Source organism: Camelus ferus, chromosome 35 (genome assembly GCF_009834535.1).
Source record: "Camelus ferus isolate YT-003-E chromosome 35, BCGSAC_Cfer_1.0, whole genome shotgun sequence".
Taxonomy (NCBI): Eukaryota; Metazoa; Chordata; class Mammalia; order Artiodactyla; family Camelidae; genus Camelus; species Camelus ferus.
This window is the reverse complement of record NC_045730.1, coordinates 19,839,342-19,866,774: the sequence shown is the minus strand read 5'-3', so window position 1 is coordinate 19,866,774 and position 27,433 is coordinate 19,839,342. Positions and strand designations below refer to the sequence as shown.

General features: G+C 43.3%; 1 protein-coding gene across 1 annotated transcript; it reads left to right on the top strand.

Annotated features, from left to right (window-relative positions):
- Positions 1-5,732: 5,732 nt before the first annotated feature.
- LOC106730765 (ras-related protein Rab-4A-like) lies at positions 5,733-16,182 on the top strand. Its single transcript, XM_032473758.1, has 4 exons — positions 5,733-5,942; positions 7,691-7,786; positions 11,447-11,581; positions 15,870-16,182. Exons 1-3 carry the CDS (start codon positions 5,756-5,758, stop codon positions 11,560-11,562), a joined length of 399 nt encoding a protein of 132 aa, XP_032329649.1. The 5' UTR covers positions 5,733-5,755; the 3' UTR covers positions 11,563-11,581; positions 15,870-16,182.
- Positions 16,183-27,433: the final 11,251 nt, after the last annotated feature.

Here is a 27,433-nt window from a genome sequence, read left to right as displayed (position 1 = left end):
AATAGCATTTTCCATTGACTTAACTCTTGATTTTAATGTTACTCATTTAAATCTGAGCCTGTTTCCTTAATGTTCTAAAATGAAATTTCTTTTTCAGTCAAAGATGACTCAAATCATGCAATAGGAGTGGAATTTGGTTCAAAGATAATAAACATTGGTGGTAAATATGTCAAGTTACAGATACGGGACACAGCCGACCAAAAACGATTCAGGTAGCTTTTTCTCTAAGTTAAGAAAAATATTTGAAAATCGGAATTGAAATAATCAGTTATATTCTCTTAATATATATAGTCCTTCCCAACCCCATCCCTTAGATTTTAGAAATTTTGCCTCCGGAAGCTTTAAGGCAAGCAGAAGTCAGTTTTTCTCCATGCAGAACTGATTTATGAAAGAATGCATTAGAACCTCTTCCAAGTGAATGCATCCTAATTTGGAGGCTAATTTATTCTTCGAGACTGGTGAGTGCATTCAGAGGATGTGGCGTTGTTTATTCCACACTGTACTTTTAGATTCAAATCAAAGCAAAATAGTAGCACAAACAATTCTTCTCTGCATTTTACTTTAAAAGGAGAATTTTTTAAAACCTCTTTGGGGGTTGGTTTTGTTTTACATTAAAACATTCCACAAAATATTCTCTCTTCTCTCCTCAACACTTTCGTTGCACTACAGTCACCATCGATGTTTGGAATGATGGCCCCAGATCACTGCAGATAAGGTTACATGTATAATATTCTGTAAGTACTAAAGCAAGAAAGTAGATTAATATTTTAGTTGTGCTTTTTGAACACATACCCAAAGTCAAGCAGAACAGATAGTCACAATTTCAAAATTCAGTTAAATAAAATTTAATCCCAGTGCAGGCATTTCATTTAAAGTCAGGTATATATTCTCTGCAGAAAGATGAATAGCCCCAAAGGAAAGGCTTAAGGATGCTAATATTTTGGTTTCCCCAGTGAAATAGCCCAATCTCTGTCTAGCCATCTCATAGTAAAGCCTCCAGCCCACACATAAAGGGGTGTTTGTTGTTTTTTTTTTTAAGACTTTTGCATTCCTTGTTCTTGAATATAATTGATCAACCAAGGATCACCAGACACTTGAAGGAAGTTTCTAAAATAAAAGAAAGAACCCAAAATAAAGAAAATAGAAACCTCCAGGGAATAGGAGAAAATGAAAACTACAAAAGAGCAATCAAATAATATATTAAGTAGAGTAATGATCTTCCAGAAAGTTAAACAACAAACTTGAGATGGGAAGGGGAAGAAACAACAAAGAATCATCCAGAATTAATTCAGAAGGTCCAATGCCTGACTAATTAGGCATTCCCGAAGAAGGAAGAACAGAGGAAATACTAAAAGAAACAATTAAAGAAAATTTTCCACTGAAGGAATGAGATTCCACATTTATTGGCCCACCTTACACCAAACACAGATGAATGGGAGAAAGTCCAGACAGGGGTGTGCCATGCAAAATTTCAGAGCATCATGGATGAAGTGAAGATACATAAAGACTCCAAGAGGCCAAAACAGTCCCACATAAAGGATCAGGCATGGACTGTTCTACAGCAACATTTGGAAGCTAGAAGATAATTGAAGCATTGCCTTCAAAACTCAACGTGAAAAAAATTTTTTCCAGCCTAAAATTGGAAACTTAGCGAAACTATCCATTAAGTGTGAGAAGATAAATCAGAATATCTTCAGTTATGCAAGAATGGGGGAAAATAATGGTTCTCTCCCATGGATTCTTTCTTAGAAACTTCAGGAAGACACACCTCACCAACACAGGGGAGTAAGCCAGAGAGGGAGAAGGCAGCCGCCAGGACCTGGCCCTGCCAGACGGGGAGGCGGCAGGGGCAGTCACCACAGGCTGGTGCCTCTCTGATGCTCTTTCTCTGGGAGCTGAAGCTAAAATAGAAAAGAGTTGCCTCCTACTATATGTGGAAATGACCTGCCCCCAGGGGCTCCCTAGAGGAGAGCTGACAGCCGGCCCCCCTCACCCCACAGCTCTGCCGGCTCTTAAAGCCGTGCCCTCTGTGGTAGCATCTGTAAGGAGAGGGGGGATGCTTCGAGCCTGGGAAATTTAAGGACTAAAAAGTAAATTTAAAAATAGCTACCCTTTTCAAAATATCAAAATATATATAATGAGCAAATTCTGTTTGTTTTTTTAAGTTCCACGGTTTTCTTTTCTCCCCAGAGGTAGGCACTGTTTGTTTCTTTGGTGCCTATTTTTGTTTCTTTGTTTTGTTTTGTTTTGTTTTTAACTTTTTGTTGAAGTGTAGTTGATGGTGGTGCCTCTTTTCTGACCCCAGGTGAGTGGCATTTTTCCACACCACTCTGTGACCAACAGTTCACTTCGATTCTGACAGTACCCAGAGTTAGCACCAGGCCCCGCAGGTTCAGGGCTCAGGCCCCGCAGGTTCAGGGCTCAGTCCCCCGACTGTCTGCCCTGCACACACCGGTCACTCTCGTGTCTGACCAGCAGTCAGTGAATTCAGGGCTTCCACGACCCTGCCCCCAGGCTCCCGAATTCACTGGAATGAATCACAGAGCTCAGGAAAGCACCATATTCAGTGTTACCAGTCTATTATAAAGGGTGCAAGTCAGAAATGGCCAAATGGAAGAGGTGCAGAGGGCACGGGTGTGGGGACCCAGTGCTGAGCTTCCCGCCCTCTCCGCACCACCATGTGCTCACGAACTCAGAAGCTATCTGAGCCCCATTGCCTAGGACCTCTTATGGAGGTTTTGGATTGCAGCATGATTGATAAAAGCGATTAAGTCACTGACCATTGCCCCATTCCGGAGCACAGGAGCCTTGTAGACCTTGAGGAGGACTTTTGTTGCTCTGGAGAATAGACTGATGGTCACAAGTGACAGCGGGGACACCAGCTGTAGGTGCCTGCAGGGGTCTAGGCAGAGAGCTGGTGGCATGGGTTAGGACAGTGCTGGTGAGGATGGAGAGACGTGTACAATGTGGAGCGTGAACTATTGGTGAGACAGGTCCTGACTGATGGACCCAGTATGGAGATGGGCATGAAGAGGCATGGAGGCTCCGAGCAGAGATTATAAACAGAGTAGATGGTGGGATCTCCCCACCCCTCACCCCACCCCCAGCCAGGAGGAACCTGGAGGCTGGGAACCAGGGTTCTATCTTACAGATGTTCATTATGTGGTCACATGGAGATGCCGGGGTAGTGGCGGTTGGATCTTACAGATGTAGTCTGAGCTGAGGATTAAATCTGAGTCAGGACCATTGGTAGAAAAGTGTACCAGACCCCAGACCAGGCGAAGGAACTCTGGTAGCAACAGGGCAGATTCAGAGGAATGATCTAGAGTAGCTGGTGAGGGAGGAAGAGGCCGGGAGAGGGGCTGCTGCAGCAGCAGAGTGGGGAGGACAGGTGCACTGGGTTTGGATCCATGTTGCTGCATGACCTGGACCAGCTGTGTGGGAGGAGCAGAGAGGCAGGGGCTGGGGGGGAGGGAGGGGCACTGGTCAGGCAGCTCTGGGGAAGGTTGGGTGTCAGAAAGAGCAAGTGATGGAACAGTAGCGGGGAATCACGCCTCCTACCTTGTTCTTTAAGATGGGAGGTGCCGGAGCAAATTTGATTTTGCTAGTGGGAAAAATGTAACAAACAGAGATTCGTGCTGCAGGGGAGAAAATGTGTTACTGAAAGAAAAATCCTGGAAATTGTGGACCCGGACAAGATATATTCGGGCACTCTAGAAACAGGTGAGGGGCGGGAGGAAGGGAGCTCAGGACAGTGCGGCTGTGGAGTCTGGGAGGAGGTTCCCTCTCCCCGGGGGGAAGACACAGGACCCCCGAGCCAGCAGAGGGGGACTGCTGAGCGCCCAGGGCCCATGCAGCTTCTGTGAGCCTCTCTGCCCGCCCTGTAAGTTCTCAAAGATGCCTTCGGTTCTGCAGAAGAGCTTCATCTACCCTTTAGGGAATATCATACTTGTCCCAGCTGAACGTCCCCACCTCCCTGTCGTTTCTGTGACACGATTTCAGGTGGAATAGCTCATCATGCATACTTTCAGGTGACCCTGAATCATTTCTCTTTAAAGCAACATCTGCCCCTGTATTGTGGTTTTCAAGGCAAAAACAGGTGCTTTTGTATGAGCAGATGGTGCTCAGGAGTCCAGGCTCTGGCTGAAAGTAAAAGTGTGTAACTCTTCCAGGTCTGTGACGAGAGTTACTACAGAGGTGCGGCAGGGGCCCTCCTCATCTACGACATCACCAGGTAAGGAGCCCCCGGAAGAGGCGCTGCCGCTGCTCCCTGGGTCCGCGCCTCCCTGCAGGGGATGCTTTGGGCATCAGCAGTGGGGGGGTGGGGGGGCAGTGGGCATGGCTGGGAGTCCAGAGCCCCACAGCCCTTTTACGGGGAGTCTTGGAGGTTTTTGAACCCGCCACTACTTTACCACGTAAAGAGGGATGTTCCCAAGGTTTTAGATAGATGAAGCATCCATGGTGTTTCACTGTATTTCTTAACATGATGTTTTGACACTTTCCTTAAGGTTTGCGAAAAAAAAAAAAAAGCCCAAAGAACAAACAAACAGAGAAACTTAGGGTTTTCCTTTGTGGTAAATTATTAGAAGTAATTGTCATCCATCAAGCACAGGCTTAGGTTTAGGTCACCTGGGTTCACGCCTGGTCACTGTGTGGTGTCCTCAGACAGGGCGCTCTGACTGGACTTGAGCTTCCTTGTCTGTGGAGTAACGATGATCGTGCGAGACTCGTGAGGCTGCTGGGCGGTCAAGTTGGTTAGTATAAAGCTCTTGGCACATAGAAGGATCTGAGTGCACCATCCTGTGTGTAGCTATCACTGCAGCGATCGCAAATAAAATTAAATTAAATTTTCAGCTCCCTGGTCTCACTTACCCTATTCCCAGTGCTCAGAAATCACCTGCAGCTGGTGGCCACTGTATTGGACAGTGCAGATCATAGAATGTCCCCATCCTCGAAGGAATCCCATCAGTCGGTGCTGATCTCAGTGTTCACCAGCACCACCTCTGAAATATGTCATCTGAACTGTCATCTGGGGGCTCCTTCCGGGAAGACGCTTGTCCAGTGAGAGGGTGTCTGTCGCACACCTGGCCTGTGTTCAGAATGAGGGGCTCTGGCGAGAAGGCGGGCAGCCCTGCCGTTCTTGCCTGGGGCTGAAGGGCTCCACCTGCCCAAGTGTGAGGCCGCACCATCAGAGTGCACCAGCAGAGGAAACTGGCCCTAGATATACACGGACCGAAAACAGTCCAGAAGGCGGATGGACCTGGTCAAATCCCGGCTCTGCCACTGGCCCAATGTGTGACTTTGGGCAACTTAGTTTCTCTGGGCCTCGGGAGTCTCATGGAAAAGGGAGATAATCAGAATCTATGTCATAGAGTCCCTTACAAAGAATCCAGGTGATAACTTCCTGGGAAACAGAATACCAGCATGTTGCAGGGATTCACTGAGTGGCAGAGGTGAGCTCTCAGGTGTCCCTCACCATGTTGCACGTACTAAGAGCTCCATAAATACTGTAAAGTGAAGGGAGCAACGTCTGTTTCCTTTTGTACCCCAACTGGGCAAACAACAGACCACAGCTGTCTGACTCCCGGTCTCATTCTCCTGGAAACAAAGTGAAACAAACTGTGTGGGTGTGGAGCACACTCGGGGCATTCAGGTTGTCTGAGTTCCCTTCAAGTTTGCTGGCATTGCCCCGTGTGTTTGAAAGTGGTGTGAGTAGTGTGAATGACTGGAAAGAGCTGCTAGCTTTATAAAATACATGTACTGTTTCCACAATCTTATATTACACCGCCGAGAAACCTACAATGTGCTGACTAATTGGTTAACAGATGCCAGAATGCTAGCGAGTCAGAACATCGTGATCATCCTCTGTGGGAACAAGAAGGACCTGGACGCCGATCGGGAAGTCACTTTCTTGGAAGCCTCCAGGTTTGCTCAAGAGAATGGCAAGTGACTTCTCACCTGTTACCTCTACTGGAGTTTTAAGATGAAACTATATTTAGGAAATGTGGAACTTCCTCTTGTTCTTACTGTAAATTTAGACTTACTTAGCACATTTTCACTGTATTGCATTCTGCCTACAAAAGTTACTATAATGATAAAAGCAGATGTCTTAGTGTTCTGTAATGACTTTTCAGTCCAGGATTTCTGAATGTTACAGGTCTTGGTTTCAAGTGAAATTTATCACAGTAATTTCCAAAGGCCTTAATCAGATGGTGTCATCTTTCTTTTTTTAAGTTTTTTAAATGGGGAAGGTAATTTTATATTTATTTATTTGTTTATTTTTTTAAACAGAGATACTAGGAATCAAACCCAGGATCTTGTGCATGCTAGACATGCACTTTGCCACTAAGCTGTACCCTCCCCCCAATGTCATCTTTTTAAAATGTAATTTGAAGCTAAGTTGGTGAAATACTAGATCTAAATAGAAAGGGAAGTGGTAGAAGAAATACTGGACTTACTGGCTTTATTTTACTACATTAATTTTAAGTCACTTGACTATAGTTGCCTTTGAAACTTGTCTGAATTTCTCTATGAAATACATAAGGGTGATACATAAAATTAGTAGTTGCTTATAGATAGCAGAGTAAGAATTCAGACATTTTAAAATTACTTTAATCTTTAGAGCCAGTCAAGAACTAAAATATCCTGATATCAATTTTTAACTGGACTCTGGGGCTGCCAAATTATACTCTTGCAGATTAACTGGTTTTCTGCTAAGAAAATTAACACATGGGATAAAAACATGAGTTTGTACAGAAACAGACTCACAGACACAGTAAACAATCTGATGGTTACTGGGGGAAAGGGGCTGAGAAGGAATAAATTTGGGAGTTTGAGATTTGCAAATATTAGCCATTATATATAAAAATAGATTTAAAAAAACAAATTTCTTCTGTACAGCACAAGGAAGTATATTCCATATCTTATAATAACCTTTAATGGAAAAGAATATGAAAACAAATATATGTATGTATATGCATGACTGGGACATTGTGCTGTATGCCAGAAACTGACACATTGTAACTGACTGTACTCCAGTAAATTTTTTAAAAAATGAGTTTGTAAAGAAGCTGTTTAGAAGCATGCAAGCTTAGAATATTGAAGCTCAAAAGGAATTTATCTGTCATTTAAATGAACCTGATCTTTACAAGTAAGAAAGAAGTGTCTAGAGAGCTTGTGTTAGCTCACAAAAGCAAGGAGAGTGGGCTTTGTACCGTAGTGAGTGACCACCTGATGGTCAGAAGAGTATTTGTTCATACAACATCCCTTCACTGTCAGGACGTCACACGGCCATGTAGTCCCCCCAAAGTGTGAGCACCTGTAGTTTGTATTTATGGTGACGTGAAGGTGATTGGAGAAGGAAGTTGCTACTTTATTTCATATCGACCACAGGGCGGTTTCAGCCAGCTTGCTTTGCTTAGTTACTCAGCATTGGTGCCTGCTTAGTTTCTTCAAAAGCTTTAAGTGCTGGCACAAGATACTAGTTACTTTTCAGAAAAAGTTAGAATTCTTCTAATATTTAAAAACATTTTTGACATTTGTTGATTTTATATTTGCAGAAATAATGGTTTTAAGTAATAATTCTATTTCGCCTGCTATTCCAGGAAAATACTAAACAGGCTGTTATTAATTGAATAGTTGTGGCTGTCATCTAAATATGGCTTCGTATTTTGTTTGTTGTCAGTTTTAGAGCTGATGTTTTTGGAAACAAGTGTCCTCACAGGGGAGAATGCAGAAGAGGCCTTTGTACAATGTGCCAGAAAAATACTTAACAAAATTGAATCAGGTAAAACACTTTCCATTCATAAACTTTTCTTCAGCCTCTTTCACTCCCTGGCTCAGTAGTATCCATTTTCAGTATTTCCAGGAACAATTTGGTCAAAGAATGTTCTCTCTACACCTGCCAACCTGCAGTTGCCAGTTATGGGTTTGAAGGTCTTGTCCATGTGGCTGAGGGGAGAGCCCACCTCTCTCTTCCAGTGGCTTCCTCAGTCCCACTGATGCAGAGGGCAGGCCATCAGGGTGTCAGGCGGTGTTTGCTTTTAGAACCACAGCCTTTTTTGTATCCATCACTTAAGGAAGACTGGACCTTTGTCCCCGCGCTTGCAACACCTCGCTGACTCCGCTGGGCCAGTGGTCATGTGTCATGGCGGGGGGTGAGCTGGGTGATATTAAGTGAGTTACAGGTACATTGCATGATGATGCTGGCTGTGGATTGGGCATTGTGGAGAATATTTTTTTAATTTAATTTAATTTTTCTTTGGTGGAGGGAGGGAGGTAGTTTACTTGTTTGGAGGAGGTACTGGGGATTGAAGCATGCACTCTACCACTTGAGCTATCCCCTCCCCACCGAGAATTTATTTCTGACGCTAACAGCATACCTCAGTAGTACTCTGTCTTGTTGTATTTGTTGCTTCAGTAAAAATGAATTTAAAATAACCCTGATTTAGGCAGCTGACAAAATAATACGTAGTTGTCATTTATTAAAGCTGATTTTTATTTAAATATCACCAAAATTGTATGTGGACATTCAGTTTTTAATTGATTCACTCAAATACCTGGATGCCTATTCTTTATCAGGTCCAGGGATACAAAAATGAATTAACCACAATCCTTGTTCTCAAGAAACTGTCTTTCATGGGAAACAATCAAAAGATAATTCTAATACGGTGTGGTTGATATGAAAATTGAGCAGTGCACGGAATCTGGGGTCACACAAGGATGGAGAACCTGCCTATTCAGGAGATGATGTCAGGAGGGGCTTCCAGAAGGAGGTGGTGGCTGAGCTCGGGCTTTCGAAATGTGAGGAGGGGCCGGGCAAGGGGGTGAGGAGGAGGGTTAGACCCAAGAGGGCCCAGCATGAGTTGAGATTGGGAGAAAAGTTGAAGGAACAGAAGGACTCGGCGGGGAATGGTGGGAAGGAGGATCGGAGAGAGGCAGCAGCCAGGCCAGTGATAGTGACCCGGGGTCTGGAACTTGACCTCGTGGGCGACTGAGTCTCCACCCTGGCCAAATGCTAGAGTCACTGGAGTGCATAAAAATTTGAATTCCAGGCCCCACTTCTGAGATGCTGAGTTAATTGGGCTGATGTATGGCCAAGGCATCAGCATCTTTAAAAGCTTTCTCATGTGATTGATCCTGGTGTCCATGGAAGCCTGAGAGCCCCTGCTGTGGGGATGGGAAGCCCCACGGGTGGTCGGCAGTGAGTGACGTGGTCAGATTGTGATTGGAGACAGATCATTGTAGGCGGTTCTGTCAAGGACAGACTGAAGGAATAACAGGGCTGACGGCCAGGGTACCAATGAGGGCGTGTTTGAGAACTCCAAAAACTGATGACCGATGAAAGCCTTGACAAGGATGTGGCAGTAGAGATGAAGAGATACAGATGGATTTAGGAAGAATTTTGGCAGGGGCATCATGATGGTCAGTAAACAGCAAAGCAGGGCAGTTGACCTTGGGGAGGAGAGAGAAGTGGGGTCAGGAAGGGAGGAGAAGCGACACTTGAGGTCACATTTGAGTAACTCAGTAAAGAGATGGCAAAGCCAGAGGATAAGCCAGTTCCAGGGAATAAAGATGGTTCTGTGTAGGGTGTGTTCCCTTGGTGGTCTCACTGGAACAAACACGTGGAGGTATCTGGTCAGCTTTGGGGAGGATTCCGGGCTGCCGGTACCCATTTGGGAGCCATCAATATATGGGACTACTTGAGACTCTGGGAGGAATGTGATCACCCAGAGATCAGTGGAGACGGAAGAGCAGTGACCCAGAGCGAGACCCTGGAGACTGAGGATGAAGGAGAGAAGGTTGGAAAAGGTCAGAGATGTGTGACAAGAGCCAGGAAGGTGGGTGTCACTTCAGCCAAACTTGAGCCAAAGGATCGTTCATTACCACATGCAATAAAGTCTCATCAGCTAAGACCTAAGCTGAAAAATATTTCTTGGGGTGGGTAGGAGAAGGTCACCAGTCATCTTTGCCAGCAGAAAGATGAAAGTAGTGCAACTGAGCACAAGGAAGAGGTGAGGAGGCAGGAAGTGTAGGCCCCACCCTGGAGGACGAGGGTGCAGGCGGTTAACTGAAAGTGAGAGGTTCCAGTAAGGGAAGAAGTTACGAAGATGCTGGGAGAGAAGAGAGAGGCAGGGAAAGGAGAGAAGGGTGGGAGGGGGGCTGACAGAAGCGGGGGCTTGGAGAGGTACCCGGGAGAGCCTCAGGCCCAGACAGAGGGCTGGTCTGCAGGAGAAGGGACTCTGCATCCCTCTGTGCTCTTTTGATCTGAAGACAACAATAAAAAAATCTACTCAACTTGGTACAAAACTGATTTTTAAGGACTCTAGCATAAATGGTTATCATTAAAATTGGCAAGATCTTGAGTAATATTAAGCTCAACATGAGGTTTCATTTAAATGACCTTCCTACTTTAATATTGCATCTGTGAATATCATGCATGGAAGTGAACTCACACAAAACGTTCAAGGTCTTTTTCTTCTGATGTCATCAAAATCATAATGACATCTGGTGAAAAACTGTGAGAATATAAATTAGAATTCTTCAGCAGTACTTTTTAATTTAAAATTTCTAAATAGGCAGTATATTCATATGATTCAAAAACCATTGCTTTTTCTCCCCCTTTTTTTTAAATAAAAGCATACTATAAATTCTGCATTTATTATACCTACCAATCATTACAAATCAGTATGCAGAGACTTCCATCTACAGATACATGCTGATATACACATACACACAGCGTGTGTGTACTATTCCGCTGTGTGTAGTGCCATAATGTAAGCAGTCTGCTTTGGACATTTGGGTTGTTGCCAGTATTTTGCTGTTGCAAACAACATTGCAGTAAATAACCTTTTTTATATATCATTTCACCTGCATGTGACTGTGTGTGTAGGATAAATTCCCAGAAATGGAATCACTGAGTCAAAGAACATAAGCATTTGGAATTTAGGTAGAGCCCGTCAGATTCCTCCGATCAACATTGTAGCAGTTTATCGTCCCACTAGTAATGAATGAAGGTGTTTATTTCACTAAAGCCATGCCTTCAGGGTTTATTATCATACTTGGGTCTCTACCAGTCTCATAAGTGAAAGATGGTATTTTTATGGTTTAATTCTTAAATTAATCTTTGTATACATAATATGTTCACATAATTCCAAATTCAGAAAGTACAGAAGAGGATACAGTGAAAGTCACCCTCCATTCCCCCGTTTCCTGTCCCCTAAGCCATCTAGAACTCTTTCTTGAAGTCAGCCATAATTATCAGTTCTTTATGTATCCTTCTGAAGATATGTTTATGCCCTCACAAGCAAACATGTATATTTTTTACCTCTTTATTCAAAATTATGGTGTCTGTATGCAGTGTTCTGCACTTTGCTTTTTTCACTTAATGTGTTTTGGGGCTCACAGAAACATGAAAACTTTTTCTAAAGACTTGCTTGGTCCTCAGGTGAGCTGGACCCAGAACAAATGGGCTCAGGTATCCAGTACGGAGTTGCGGCCTTGAGGCAGCTTTGGTCCCCTCGCCACGCACAGGCCCCGAGCGCTCAGGAGTGTGGCTGTTGAAGCAGTATGGGAGCGCCAGGTAGGTGCCACATCGCAGCATCTCTGCTGCCCCCAGCCTCGTGCTCTGGTCACCTCCTGGAGCTCTGCAGCTTTAACCGTAGGGGTTGCCATTGCTTTTTGCAGCTACATTACGAAAAGGAGAGGGGACTGTATACTTAAAAGTTAGATATTCTTAACAGTGAACTACACATTCTTCTCACGTTTATGTGGAACCCTTACCAAAATAGACCACTGTCTAGGCCATAAAACACACCAGAACAAATTTAAAAGAATAGAAATCATACAGTGTCTGCTCTCAGACCACAGTGGTAGTAAACTAGAAATCAGCAACAGACAGATAACTGGAAAATCCAAAATACATGAGGATTAAACAACACACTTCTGAGTAACAGTGGTCAAAGAAAAAATCTCAGTAGCAATATGAGAATATTTTGAATGAAAGGGAAAAACACAACTTATCGAAATTTGGGGCGAATTCAACAGAAACAGTGCTTAGCGTGAAATACATAGCATTGAATGTATATATTAGAAAAGAAGGAAGATCTAAATGTAATCATCTAAGTGTCCACCATAGAAAACCAGAAAAAGAAGAGCAAATTAAATCCAAAGTAGGCAGAAGAAAAGAAATAGTAAGAATTAGAAATGAATGAAATTGGGGGAAGGTGTAGCTCAAGTGGCAGAGCACATGCTTAGCACGCAGAAGGGCCTGGGTTCCATCCCCAGTACCTTCTCTAAGAATAAGTAAACCTAATGACCTCCCCTCAGCCAAAATAAAATAATTAAATAATACAATAATAAATACATAGAATTTTTTTTAATGAATGAAATTAAAACCAGGAGATCAATAGAGAAAAATCAATAAAACCAGAGCTGGTTCTTTGAAAAAGACCAATAAAATCAGTAAGACTCTAGCCAGGCTAAGGAAAAAAAGATATAAATTACTAATATCAGAAATGAAAGAGGGGACATCACAGCAGATTCTATGAACATTAAAAGGAAAGGAAAGGACTACTGTGAATAACTCTGTGCCCAATCCTTCGAAGACGCAATTTGCCAAAACTCACACAAGATGAAACAGACAATGTGAATAGGCTTGTATTTATTAAAGAAAGTGGGCCAGTAATTAATGACCCCCCAGAATGGAAAGCGCCAGGCCCAAATGGGTCACTGGTGAACTCTATCAAACATTGAAGGAAGAAATTATACCCATTTTCTACCATCTCTTTCACAGAATGAAAACAGCACAGGGAGCCAGGTTCTCCCTAACTCATTCTGTGAGTCCAGAATTACCTTCATTCCAAAACCAGGCCAAGGCATTACGAGAAAAGAAAACTTCATGCCAGTATCTTCCATGAACATAGATGCAAAAATCTTCAACAAAATACTAGGTTGAATCCAACAATGTATACAAAGAATTACATACCACTCCCAAGTGGGATTTGTCCCAGGTGTGGAAGGCTGGTTCAGCATTCCAGAATCACTTAGTGTGATTCACCGCATCAACAGGTTCAAAAACGAAAACCACATGGTTACATCAAGAGATGCAGAAAAATCACTGGACAAAATCCAACATCCATTCATGATGAAAACTCTCTCGACAAAGAAAGTCTACAAAAAACCTACTGCTAACATCATACTTAATGGTGAGAATGTGGAAGCTTTCCTATTAATATCAGGTACAAGGCAAGGATGTCCCCTCTTACTATTTCTCTTTAAAATCATACTTCAAGTTCTAGCCATTGCAATAAGAAAAGGAAATAAAAAGTATACAGGTTGGGAGGGAAGAAATTAACTTTGTTGCAGATGACAAGAGTATCTATGCAGAAAATCCTAAAGAATCCACAAACTCCTATGTAAGTGATTATTTAGCACACTTGCAGGATACAAAGTTAACATATAAAAGCTCATTGCTTTTCTGTATACCAGCAATGAACAAATGCAATTTGAAATTAAAAACACAATACCATTTACATTAGCACCCCCCAGAAAGGAAATACTTAGGTAGGACTCTGACAATATATGAGGAAAACCAAACTGATTCTAAAGTTTATGTGGAGAGGAAGCAAAAGAGCCAAAATAGCCAACACAGTGTTAAAAGAGAAGAACAACATTGAAGGACCGTCACTACGAAACTGTAACACACCGTAAAGCTACAGTAATCAAGGCAGTGCGGTGTCGGTGAAGTAACAGACGCATAGCTCAGTGGAACAGCATAGAGGGCCCAGAGGTACACCCACACGGTTAGCTGATGTTTGATAAAGGGGCAACGGCATACAATGAAGCAAAAATAGTCTTCTTTATAAGTGGTGCTAAAACAAGTCATACACCAAAAAAAAAAAAAAAAAAAAAAAAAGATACCAGACCTTATATCCTTCACAAAAATAACTCAGAATGGATCATAGACCTAAATGTAAAATACAAAACTCCTAGAAGATAAAATAGGAGAAAATGTAGGTGACCTTGGGTGTGGTGAGGACTTCTTAGATACAACACTAAAGACACAATCTGTGAAATAAATAATTGATAAGTTAGACTTCATGAAAAGTAAAAACTTCCACTCTGCAAAAGAGAGTTAGAAGACAAGCTACAGATGAGGAGAAAATATTTGCAAAAGAAATAGCTCATAAAGGACTGTTATCCAAAATATACGGGGAACTCTTAAAACTCAACAGTAAGAAAACAGACAACCTAGTTTGAAGATGGGCTAAAGATCTTAACAGACCCTCACCAAAAAACATACCCAGATGACAGTAAATGTCTGAAAGGAGGGCCCACATCATATGTCATCAAAGAAAAAGCAAATTGAAACAATGAGATCCCACTTCAAACCTATTAGAATGGCCAAAATCCAGTACACTGCCAACACCAAATGCTGGTGACCACGTGGAGCAGCGAGAATTCTCGTTCATTGCTGGTGGGAATGCAAAATGGTACAGATACTTTGGAAGACAGTTGGGCATTTTCTTATAAAGCTAAACATATCCTTACTGTATGAGCCAGTAATCTCACTCCTTGGTATTGACCCAGAGGAGCTGAAAACTTATGTCCACCCAAAAACATGCACACAGATGTTTACAGCAGCATTATTCATAATTGCCAAAACTTGCAAGCAACCAGGATGTCTTTCAGAAGGCAAATGAATAAATTGTGGTACATCCAGAGAATGGAGTATTTTTCAGCACTAAAAAGAAATGAGGGATCACGCCATGAAAAGACATGGAGGAACCATGAGTACATGTTACTAAGATAAAGAGGCCAACCTGAGAAGGCTACATACTGTATGATTCCAGTTGTATGACATGGGAAAAGGCAGAACTATAGAGAAAGTGAAAGGACCAGAGGTGCCAGGGGTTGGGGATGGGAGGGGTGAGTAGACAGAGCACAGAGGATTTGCAGGACAGTGAAAGTACTCTGTATAATACTATAATGATGGATACGTGTCATCACATACTGTACGTCCACATCACCCATGGACATACAACACCAAGAGTGAACTGTAATTTAACTGTGGAATTGGGGTAATTGAGATGCATTAGTGTAGGTCCATCGCCTGTAACAAACACATCAATCTGGCGGGGTTCTTGGTAATAGGGGGGCTATTTATGTGTGAGGGGACGGGGTACATGGGAAATCTATGTGCTTTTCCATTCTCAATTTTGCTTTGAACCTAAAATGGTCTAAAAAAAAAATCCTAAAGAAACCAGTGAAATCACACAACAGAGAGTTTGGGCTGTTAAGCCAACATAGGAATTAAAATGGAATAAACACCTGATTAATCTAAATAATTCAAAAGTAGGCAGAAAAAGAGAGGGGGGAAAGCATAAAGAACAGGTGGGAAAAATACAAAACAATAAGCAAAATGCTGGATTAAACCCAGCCTTACCAATTAAAAAGGCAGTTAGATATTCTGCTTGGACTGTTTATAGGAAATCCTTATGTTCTTGCTCAAAAAGAAGGGCAAGGCTGTAGTTGATGAGAGTGACTGAGTCAGACATTCCTCTGGATCTTCTGCCTTTATAGAACTGAGGAGTCTTCCTTGCGTTAACTGAAGTCTAAACGAATGTGCCTGTAGCTAATGCTCATTTATAAAAATTACAGATGGAGATTTTAACTTTGTAAAGCTGCCTCCTTTTCCCCATTTACCACAGTGGACTTTGTATGTGTGGTCAACATTATCTAACAGGCATAGGTAAGTTTAAATAAAAGCTGGAAGCAGTCCCTGATGAATTCCCTTTGTGAATATAAGCTGTGTTTGCTTGTACATTTATTGTCATGAATATTTCTAAATTATTCTTAATTTGTTTTAGGTGTTTGGACAGTGGTATTTGGGACACAATTGTTGGAGCTTGAAGAAGAAGTTTTTTACCACCATCTTTTTCTACTTTATACAGAAGTAGATCTTTGTGTGAAAAAAATAATTTGGAGTGTTATGCAAGCTAGTAGATGTGGTACAGCAAACCGTATAATAAATCCATGTCACTGGACAAGACCATTAACTGTATACACATATGTAAAAATGTTCCATTCCGTATTTTCCCTTCCACCTTTGGTTTGACTCCTGGCTCTGTACTGTATATATGCTAGTCCAGTACATCTCCACAGCATGGTTTCTGATGTATGATATGATAAAAAGTTGCATTAATGCAGTCTAATATTTTATTTTTTTAATCATATGAACTAAAATCTATTAACTGTGAGATGTGCTTTGATCATCAAGTCGGTTATATTGCACAGTTGGTTCTATTTGTAACCTGATACTCAAAAACTGGCAATTGGTGGCCAGTGCAGTGCTTAGTTAATTACATTGACCACAGTCCACAAGGCGTTTACGTGAGCTACACTTGAAATATTAGATCGGTAATTACTCATAGGCTGAAATAAAATGAAGAATGGAGATTTCCCTTGAGCCTTACATTCTCCTGCTTTTAAGGCATCTTCATCCAGATCAGTTCAGGAAGTCCAGCTGGGTACCTGCTCTGTCTTAGGTGCCGTGATCAGCAGTGAGGACTCGGTACCTTTAACCAAGCTTACTAGGCAACCGACTCTACTCTCAGCGACTTGTAAATGCAGTAGATAAACCACACCACTGGGAGCTGCTCGCCTATCCCGGCTTGCTGAGCTCTATGGGCTCCCTGTCGGAAAACACGTTGTTGGCCACTGTGCTTTTTCTGGGGTCCAGTATTAGAGCATCACTGCCTCTTTTTAAGGCTTTTATCATTTTGTGTTCATTTTAAGGAAACCCACTAAATCAAGTTAATATCAAAGGGATGCCACTAAGGAATTTCCGTATAGCTGTTGCTGAATACTTAAATGCCTTACTACAGTTATCAAGTCGACCTGTTTTTAATTCACATGAGGTATATTGAAGTCTAATACATATTGTATTACAAAGACTTGTTCTAATGTTTTAAAATGTTAATGCAAAAAATATATAATAGCACTTTTCTTTAAAGTTAAAATACAGTACTATTTAAAGCTGAAAGGTTAAAAAAAGCATTCTTTACCTTTTATATGTTCTTCCACTGCAACTTCTTAACTGCATAAATTCCATTACCTTTTCATTAGAAGCTGCCTGTTGCTTTAATTTGTTATTTTAATCAACAGAGCACAGCAGCACGTAGACTCCAGGAAGTGACTTGGATAAAAGCATCAGAATGTTGTCCTGTTAGATATTTTAATTTTGCTCTTCTTCTGTCTTGAATATTTGATTTGGAGAAGTTAGAATATGAAGCAGGTTCTCAGACTGAACTACTTCTTGGATCTCACTGGAAGAACATTTCATTCGGTGTCTCATTGACAGTAGGTTTGCAAGCCGCTCAATTTCGAACAACTTTTTGCCTGGGTTAGGAGCATGTCCACTTGACCACATCAGTTTATTCAAAAGCAAAAAAGTTTCAAATAAGATAAATGTTAAGTTGGTTTATAATGAGCCTGTTAATGAAACCACGGGTACTGCATATAATTCCGTGCCCCTTGACCAATAAAAGTTGCTAGAGAACCAAACCATGGTGGTTCTTATCAAGGCCTTCAGGGAAAATGGAAGAGGGGACATCACGTGGTATTGGTCCCTGGGGTGTTATCCACCACCGCCAACCATTCTCTGATTCTTCAGACACCAGATGGGTGTTCTGCAGTCCTCTTCTGACACGATCTACCTGGAGATGGCATCAGCTCCCACAGGTTCCGGGCTAAATCTGCACCCCCAACCCTCCCCACCACCAGACACACACATTTCAGGTGCCAATCACGGGTCCAGGTTGTCACCTGTGCTTCTGACCAACCAGCTGTAGATCAGACATTTTCATGAGCCCCTACTTGGGTTCAATTCACTTGCTAAAGCAGCTCACAGAACAAAGAGAAACAATTTACTTGTGAGATTACCAGCTTATTACAAAGGATATTAAAGGGTACAAATGAACAGCCAGATGAAGAGATACAAAGGGCCAGGTCTGGAAGGGTCCTGAGCACAGGAGCTTCTGTCCCCATGGAATTGGGGATGTGCCACCCCCCCAGCACACCACATGTTCCTCTTTACCAACCCAGAAGCTCAGAAGCTCGTCAAATCTTGCTGTTGAAGAATTTTTCTAGAGCTTAATCTTCTCCCCTGAGGTCAGTTCCCACCCTCTAATCCTTTGACCTTTCTGGTGACCTTTCTCACACCCTGAGGCTTTCCAGAAATCAACTCACTAGTATAAATTCTGCTTAAGAGGAAATCATCACTCAGGAAATGCCAAGGTTGTTAGGAGCTTTGTGCAGGAGCCAGAGACATAGAACAGACACCTCTAGTAGCAAAAGTTCTGTGTCCATTTCCCACAACTTAGTACGTTTTTCAGGATGCTCTTAATTTGCATTTCTAGAAGAGCATTTTTCAGTCTTCCTAAAGAGAGATTCTAGACTGCATTTAGACTTGCGGTGGCAATTTATTCTTTCACAGTCCAGCATTTAAGTGAAAAGGAAAACATCACAATTTGGGAAACTATAGTGGTTTTATTGAAAACACATTACTTGTGACTTATGTAAGAGATTCTGAAATCTGTAAGAACATTGACTCCTAGCAGGTCAACATTTTTCGGAGTGAAGAATCTGATGCTAAAATTAGTGACTTAAATGGTTTGTAAGGCATACTGTGACACAGCACATGGTTCTTCATTTTCTGTCAAATTTGTGCTTTTCTTCCTTTTTCTGGAGGGGAAAATTGAAGGGGCTTTAAAACACCTGTGAATTTTAAATAATGTTTTTGCTCTGATTATAAAGTGATTTCTCTTACTAATCAAACTACCTAGTCACATGCATACAGTCTGAGTTTGTCCCAGTTTTTGCTTGGTTACAGCCTGATTGTATTAACTTTAAGGAATTGTTTTTAGAATTTTAGAGAGAGTTATTTATCTGAGAACACTCAAGTTGCCAGATCAGGAAGAGGGGTGACTGAGTGGGCAGCCATCGCCCTCTAAGGTTAGAAAACACTGCTTAATGCCAGAAAGTAATGTGATCAGGGAAACTTTGTTTTTTCTTTTAAAATAGCATTTATATTGTTTTCTTTTTTTTAGTATGGAGTTTTCAAACATACACAAATATGGAGAAAAGAACACACAGAACCCCTGTATCAGTTAGCGTCCACAATGTCTACAGTATGCCAGTCTTGTTTTAATCTACCTTTGCTCCACTTGTATTACACTGTAGTATTTGAAAGCATCCAAAACATCTGTCATTTCACCCAAAAATAGTTCAGTGTGCATCTCTGACAAGAATGTATTTTTTTAATTTTATATAATCGACATACCATTGGGAACTTCTTAAAAGATACTATTTACGAGCCAAGAATGTTCTTTTTTGTTGTTGTTCTTGCAATTATATAAGGTTTTTCTGGCATGTATTGAAAAAACTAAACGCAGGGGGAGGGTGTAGCTCAAGTGGTAGAGCGCATGCTTAGCATGCACAAAGTCCTGGGTTCAGTCCCCAGTACCTCCATCGAAAAAAAAGAAAAAAAATGCACATCTCTCATACAGTATTATGGGAAGTGATTTCTCAGTGTGTGGCTAACTGTACCAGAAGTTCTGTCCCCTGGCGCAGGGGACAGTTGTACCTTCAGCAGGGACACCAGGGCAGCCAGCCTATGACCCACAGCCAGTGTCCCACTGACTGTTAGATGTGCTCAGTGTCGCCCCCACTGGTGCAGTAACATGGGCACACTCAGTTTCAATGATCTCAACATGTCTGTATGAAGAATGTATTTAACTTTGACCCATGCATCTCCGGAACTTAGGCTAACCAAACACTAACCAAGTATGAGGCGGGCTCAGCCTGCAGTGATCTCAGCATATGCTCCTTCGCGCTGGAGGATACTGTCCCGGACCTGTGGGAACTGACTGGAAAGGAGATAAGCCTGTGCTCTGATGGTACCTTTCTCTAACATCTTGATGTCTTGTGTAAATTTCGTTTTAAAGGAAACTAGCATTTTAAAGAAAACAAACAATAAATGTCTGAGTATTTGATAGTCCAAAATACCATAGAGACCATTAGGTTCACCAGATATTTAAGGACCCACTACCTCTGTATGAGAGTAAAATGCTAGTTTCTGTGTGTTGGGTGGGGTGCCCTCAAATCCTCTTACATTGAATAGGGAGTGTTGTGATTAATTCAGGGTAAGTCCGCCACATCACGTTCCTTTCCAGAAGAGTCATCCTGTTGGTTTCTCTGGCCACAAGCAAACATCACATGCCCTCATGCTGTGCCTATTTCCTGAGGAAAATGGTGCTTTTATCAGTCACTCTCGTGTTTCTCTGAATGCCCCTTGCTTTCTCATCACTTCTGAGCCTTTGCGTGGACTGTATTTTGTTTCCCTCACCTGCAGTGCACCCTCCCGGCTCTCCAAGTCTGCCGGGCTGCAGCCCCTCGTCCTGTAGGGTGCAGCATAAAGCCTGTCCGCTGCGAGCCTTCAGTGACCTCCTCCCACCCCGACATAGACAGACACATACAACCCTCCAGTCATGTGCTGTCCTAACCTTTCTTTTGGTTCTGATCACATTGATCTATATATTGTCTTTGTCTTCTGTCCTGGGCTAAGACTTCCCTATAGGGAAGGGCTGCCTTCTGTTTGCCCAATGCCTGACACATGGAAAGGACTCCAGGGCTTGTGGAAAGGACAGATGATCAGAGTCAGTTGTGTCCCCAAGTCTTTCTAAAGTACCTGGAGATATTTGCAAAATCTCCCAAAGGGTGATCATATGATCTTGCTCAGTCCTTTCCTTTCATAACTCCAAGAGCCCATTTTCAAGCAACATCCCCAAGATGGCAAGGTGGAAGACACCAGCCTATATCCCCCTCAACAAAGATCGACAGCTATCCACAAAGAGACACATCCCTGGGAGAGCTCAGGAGTCCACTTAGGACACTTCGGCAGCACAGTGGGCCAGAAATCCAAGAGTGATCACACAAAAAGGGAAGAAGAGCTTCGTGCTGCCTGCATCATCCCATCCCCCTGGCCGGCAATGCTCAGCACCAAGAGGGAACACCCCTACTAAAAGAAATTGGAAAGGGAGATGAGGATGAGTGACCAGCTCCCCCAGCCTTGCAGGGCTCTGCGCCAAGGGCCTGCTTCAGTTTCACCTCAGCCAGAGACCAGCAAAGCTGACAACAAGCTGTGAACAAGGAAGAAGGGAAGGAGCTCTGCCAAGGAGCCCAGCAGCTTTCACTAGTTATCCATCCCCCTCCCCCCTGGTACTCCCATTCACAGGCTGCAGATGTCTGAGTCCCGCCCACCCTCCCCCTGTCCTCACCAGAACCCCCGATCTGCACTGGCAGCCTGCCCAGGCCTCTGCAGCCACACGACTGCAATATGCCAGCCTGGGCCCCCACGGCTGACCCCCCCACTATGTGCACACATGTGGCAGCCCCTTCCAGCTGTTAATTGCAGGCTACCAGCCTGGTCCTCAAGGCCGTGGGAGTGCACGCTGAAGCCAAGGCCCCCGCTGGGTTCAGTTGTAGCCAGCCCCCCAGCTGTGCACCGGCACACCCCCAGACCAATCCCTGTCACCAGTCTCCACTGCTGTGTACAAGCCTGTGGGGAGATTCTGTAGCCCTGGGAGAGCATACCAGCAGCCAGGGCCCCCCAGCCACTGTGAGCCACGCGTGGCTGAGGCCCCTGCTGCTGGCCCCGTCCCCCACCATTGCCTGTGTCTGCAGCTAGCCACAGCCACAGCACAGGCACCTGCAGCTGGCCTCCACAGCTGACTGTGTGCACATCGCCGGCTCTGGCCATCACTGCTTCCTGCCCTGGTCTCCAGCCACTGGACCTGGAGGTGCCACTGAGGAGCCCACCAGCTCTTGCAGCCACTGGAGACCCCCCCCCCCACAGTGCTTGCCAAGAGCCACACAGCTGATACTGTGAGCCTCAGTGGCCTAAGCCAATGACACGTCATCCCTCCCACCCCAGACCACCACACGCCCCTGCTCTTGGTACCCAGCACCACCAGGCCTGGGTCACAGCATGCTCCAGCATGCCCCCACCTACAGCTGGAGTCTTTGCTCACCAAAGTCAGTCCATAAAGTCTGGAAGAGGTGACTGCTTCTTCTAATGCACAGACACCTATGCAAGGCTTCAGGAATCACAAAGAATCAGGGAATCATGATACTGCCAAAGGAACACAGTAAACTTCCAGTAACTCTGTCCAAAGAAACAGAGATTCATGAGTTCCCCAACAAAGAGTTCAAAATAATTGTTTTAAAAATACTCAGACAGCTACAAGAGAACACAGATAGAACAATTTAACAAAACCAGGAGAACAATACCATAAGAACAAAATAAAAAGTTCAACAAAGAGAGGGAAAACAAAAAAGAACCAGACAAATTTTGGAGCTGAAGAATGTAATGATTGAATGGAAGAATTTAAGCAGAGCTTCAACAACAGACCAGATCGAGCAGGGGAAGAGTTGGTGAGCTTGAAGACAGATCATTTGAAATTATCCAGACATAGAAGCAACCAGAAAAAAGAATGAAAAGGAATGAAAAGCCTACAGGGCTGGAATCATCACTGGAATACCAGGAGAAGACACGGAGGGAGGGAAGGGAGTTTATTTAAAGAAATAATGGCTGAGAACTTCCCAAACCTGGGAAAACATTTGGACATCCAAGCATCAATCCAAAACTGTCTTCTCCAAGACATGTAACAAAACTGTCTGAAATCTTAACTCCTAGAGCAGTCTCTTCCTTTGTGACTGTTGGCTTCAGTACACAGTTACCCAGTGGTCTTGTTTTATATTCTAGGGTTAAGAGCTTTACTATTTTGGTCGCAGGATTGGCTGTTTGGACTAGCATTTCTTGGGAACACGTCTCTGCCCTCTCAGTTGGCCTCCTGACACCTCGTGGTACAACCACGGACAAGCAGGTGTCCAGACTGCTGTGCTCCCTGTCTGCACCGACCTGCCGCTGTAAGGATGGAACTCTAGGCTTAGGTTGTGAGAAGAAACTGAGGATATGTTTGTCAATAAATCTCTGCTTTCAAGCCTAGGCATGCCCAGCTGTCCAGGAACTGCAGGATGGGTCCTAGACGCTTGGGGTGAAATGTGTTGAATCTCTCAATCCAGTTAACTACTCACACTCCGTTACAGTTGACAAGTCCCCGTGTTGAAACAGAAGCCAGTGCTCTGAAAACCCAGTAACTGCTGTCTTTTCAAAGCCGTAGTAGAGAAATGGCAAATATTTGTTTTCCTGCTCTACTTTTAAGATGCAATGATTTTACCTGAAGCTTTTAAATTCTGTATTCTATTTCTGTTGTTCACACATGTTTTTTACCTGAATTTTCACACTATCTATCTGAGCCTTGAGAATGATCCTTTGCATTTGGAGGAATCCGGTGCCCTGGGGCTTCTGTCAATGTTCACTGTGTCTGTGATCAAAGCATAGAGTTTCAAGCCCACTTTTCTCTTTTTCTTTAAAAAACAGTTTATTGAGAAATTACTGGAGGATTTTTAGTTTCACAAACTCCTCATTTTTAATACTGTCATTTGAAATGTCCGTAATAAAACCTTGAAGGGGCATCACGGTTTTTTCAACTTAGGAGTGTTCTTACATTTAACATCTCCTTTAACCTTCAAAATGACCCTTGGCAGTGGTGCAAAGCGGATTAGGCCTGTCTCACAACCCAGGGGCCCTATGTGCTGGGGGCTGGAGCTGCCACCTCCAGGAAGCAGCCCAGGCCTGGGTGCGGCCCTGTGGGGTCCACTGGTGTAGCGTGACTGGCCAAGGCACTGGGATTCCTGTTGACTGGAATCCTTTTATTTTTTCCAAAAGTTATGGAAATTTTAAACACACATGTTTATTGGAACTTCAAGAACTATACAGAGTTCTTCTAACTCGTAAGAGTATTTTCTACATGTAAAAATACTTTTAGTGTTAAATTGTTAGAGGTGAGACATAAGTTGATTCCATCACTGTGAAACCATGTTTTGATTAAAAAAAAAAAACTTGCAAGTTTGATAACTTGCTTTTTTGTGCCTGCCTTCCAGAAATTGAAAATATTCTAAATTAAACATGCAAAACTGCAAATGCATGCCAAGTGCTTTTCAGAACTCTTGTCAGAAACCTTCTTGTCTTTGTGGTTAAAGTTGTCCCGAGGTTGCTTGTGAGTCAAATATTTCTCTCGTGAAGTTAAGAGTGTACCTGTGGGTCTGTACTAGTGGCCGGGTCCCTCACCCTGCAGGGAGGGTGATCCCTGCCTTACCTGTCCCTCCCTGACCCGATGTCTAAGGAATGCATCCACTGTGGCAATGTTGCTGTACTGTCTGCCAACAAACTCTCCACCCAGACTGGCCATCACCTGTTCTGCTTCTCTGCTCTGTTTATTTAACTTAGTCCTTGAGCAAGAATAAAAGAAAAATTTCATTACGTACTCAGGAATTTTTTTTTTTTTTTACTTGATCTGTAACCATCAGGTTATTCTACTCTGGCCATGCTGTTTTCTGCTTTTTATTTCCCGGAGCAATGTTGGCTTTAAACACTAGCCTGTAACTCCAGGTTTTTACCAAATGTAGGTATGATTTGGGATACAGGGAGCAGCCTCCACCTGAGGACACGTCTGGTGTCTGTCCTTTGGGATGTTTCGTCAAGATGGTTGTTGGAGGTGTTCTCACGGGTGACGTTGTACAGCAGAGGACTCAGCTGGGCACAAGGACCAGACTAGCCCCACAGAAGATGTCACAGCAGGCAGTGTTGGGAGCCACCAGAAGCCCCAACAAGATGAGCTGTGGGAGAGGGGCTCTTGGCAGGAAGTGGCCATTTAGTCCCGACCCCCAGGGCTCCTCCCAAAGACCAGAAGGCAACATAGAGCCAGGAGGATCCCCTAGTTCTCCCAAAACCCTCAAGTGAAAGAGAAATGGTCATCTTGGTTGGTCCTAGTCAACACCTAAGTCATAAAAACAATAAAGGATGGATTAATGGTGATGTTAGTTTTCACAAATAGTCAACTTAACTGGTTCAGACTACCTGTCACGGTCAACAGAGCCAGCATTTTAGGTTGAAATTGAAGCCACACAGAAAGATCTCAGGCAGTGGGGATCCCATCCCAGATCCCTTTTGTCCCCTTCCCACAGGCAGCCAGACTGCTTCCTGAACCCTGTGCAGACATGAGCAGACAGCTTCCACCGTGTCTTCCAGATGCTCAGGACTGCCCTGCGCTTTCCTTTCCTCATTCCACCCCTGTAGGTAGCTCCTGATGGGGGCAACATGTGAATGCCCCCGCCCTGCCCCATCTGCCCGAGATGCTACGCTGTCGTGAACTCCCTCAGCCAGGACATCTGCCCACATGGGTACACTGGGAAATGCTCAGGAGTGAAATTGCCAAGTCGAGGATATGTTCCTGGCAAAGAACATATACAGGCCATTCATCAAAGAGATAGATGACTGATGAACACGAAAAAGATGCTTCCCTCACTAATACTGAAATGCAGATTCAGATAACCACATTTCATTCCTGATATTGCTAATGTGTGACTTGTTCTTTTATGTCAAACTTGCTAGAGGTTTATCTACTTTACTGATCTTTTCAAAGAAACAGCTTTTGGCTTATTTTTGTTTGCTTTTAATTTCATTGATTTCTGCTCTTTTTCCTTCATTCTCTAAGATGTGGGTTTGTTTTGCTCATTCTTTTCTAGTTTCTTAAGCTGGAAACTTGGATTATTGATCTGCGACTTTCTTTCCTAATATAAGCTCTCAATGCTATAAATTCTGTCCAAGCACTGCTCTACCTGTGCCCACTAATTTCAATATGTTGTAGTTTCATTTTTCTTCCATTGAAAGTATCTTCAAATTTCTCGAGACCTTCTTTTTGGTGGATTATTTATGAGAATGCTGTTTAATTTCCAATGGATTTTAGATTTTCCTATCTTTACTGATTTCTAGTTTAATTCTATTATAGTCAGAAAAATATTTTGTATGATTTTAAATGTAAGATTATTTTAATAAACAGGATATGAACTGTCTTGATGAATGTTCCATGTGCACTTGAAAACTTTGTGTTCTGCTTTTGTTGGATAGTGTTCTATAAATATCAGTTATAGTGATTTGATTAATGATGTCATTTAGCTCTTCTATGTCTTCACCAATTCTTGTCTACTGGTTCTGTGGCTGATAGGAAGGAGTGTTGAATTCTCCAGCTGTAATTGTAAATTTGTCTAGTTCTCCTTTCAGATGTCAGATGTTCCTTCAAATACTCTGCCTCTGGACAATCTTCCTTGAAGATCAGCTTAATCTTCCCAGCACGGTCACTATTTGCTGTCATAGTGCTGCCTTCCCTGTGCCTGTAGAGAACACTTGTTCATCTTGCATTCTGTCATTTTGTAGGGTTGAGGTCTGCCACACTTCCTATAGGAGTCTGCCAGGTTTTACGAACGTTCACATGCTCACGCTCAGTCACTCTTAGCACAGATGCTTGTCTATTTGGAAACTCTGTTGTTAGGTTCCAAGGAAAAGCCCACCCCCACGTGAGTCTCCTCCACTCTCGACACTCCACTACAGCACTACTCCACCTCTGACCCCAGATGAGTGCAGGCTTTCCACACATCCAGTAATTCTTTGACACCAGCTGTGTGTCCTTCAATTCAATTCAATTCAATTCTGACACTGCCTACCTGGAGATAGTGTCAGGTCCCACAGGTTAAGGGCTCAGCCCCACAAGACTGCCCTCTGCCCCACATCAGATGCCAATCACAGGTCCAGGTTGTTACCAGTACTTCTGACTAACCAGCTGTAAATTGGAGGTTCCTGGGACCCTCCAACTTGGGTTTGATTAATTTGCTAGAGCAGCTCACAGAAATCAGAAAAACAGTTTACTTGCAATTAGATGACTGCATTATTGTAGAGGATGTATCTCAAGAAGAGCCATGTGGAAGAGAAGCATAGGGCAAGGAATGGGGAAAGAATGCAGTTTCCAAGCTCTGCGGGCACACCACTCTGCTCACATCTCCACCTGTTCATGAACGTGGAAACTCTATGAGCCCCATCTGCTTGGGTTTTCACAGAGCCTTCATCACATAAGCACGGACGATTAGGTCACTGGCCAGTGATGATTTACTCAGTCTCCTGCCCCTCTCTCCCTGCCCAGGTGAGACTGAAACTTCCATCCCTCTAGTCCCAGTTGGCTTCCCTGACAACCAGCCCCGACTCTTAGTGGCTTTCCAGAGTCACTTCAAAAGGTGTGTCTGAAAGGGGCTTGTTATGAATAACAAGCCACTCCTTTCACCTTTATGATTCTGGAGCTGCTTCAGGAACCGAGGACAAAAAATCAAATATGAGAACTGTTGTTTTCATTCACAGCGTTCCCAGTTTCCCTTTGGTACCACTTCTCTTCTTCCTGAAGCACACTCTTTCACTATTTCT

Bases quoted from the DNA above. Each gene is read 5' to 3' on its own strand.
- LOC106730765 (XM_032473758.1), top strand. From the start codon at position 5,756: ATGTACTGTTTCCACAATCTTATATTACACCGCCGAGAAACCTACAAT. The intron at 5,943-7,690 runs GCAAGTGACTTC...TGTCAGTTTTAG, and splicing joins CAGGTTTGCTCAAGAGAATG to AGCTGATGTTTTTGGAAACA. The intron at 7,787-11,446 runs GTAAAACACTTT...CTTGGTCCTCAG, and splicing joins ACTTAACAAAATTGAATCAG to GTGAGCTGGACCCAGAACAA.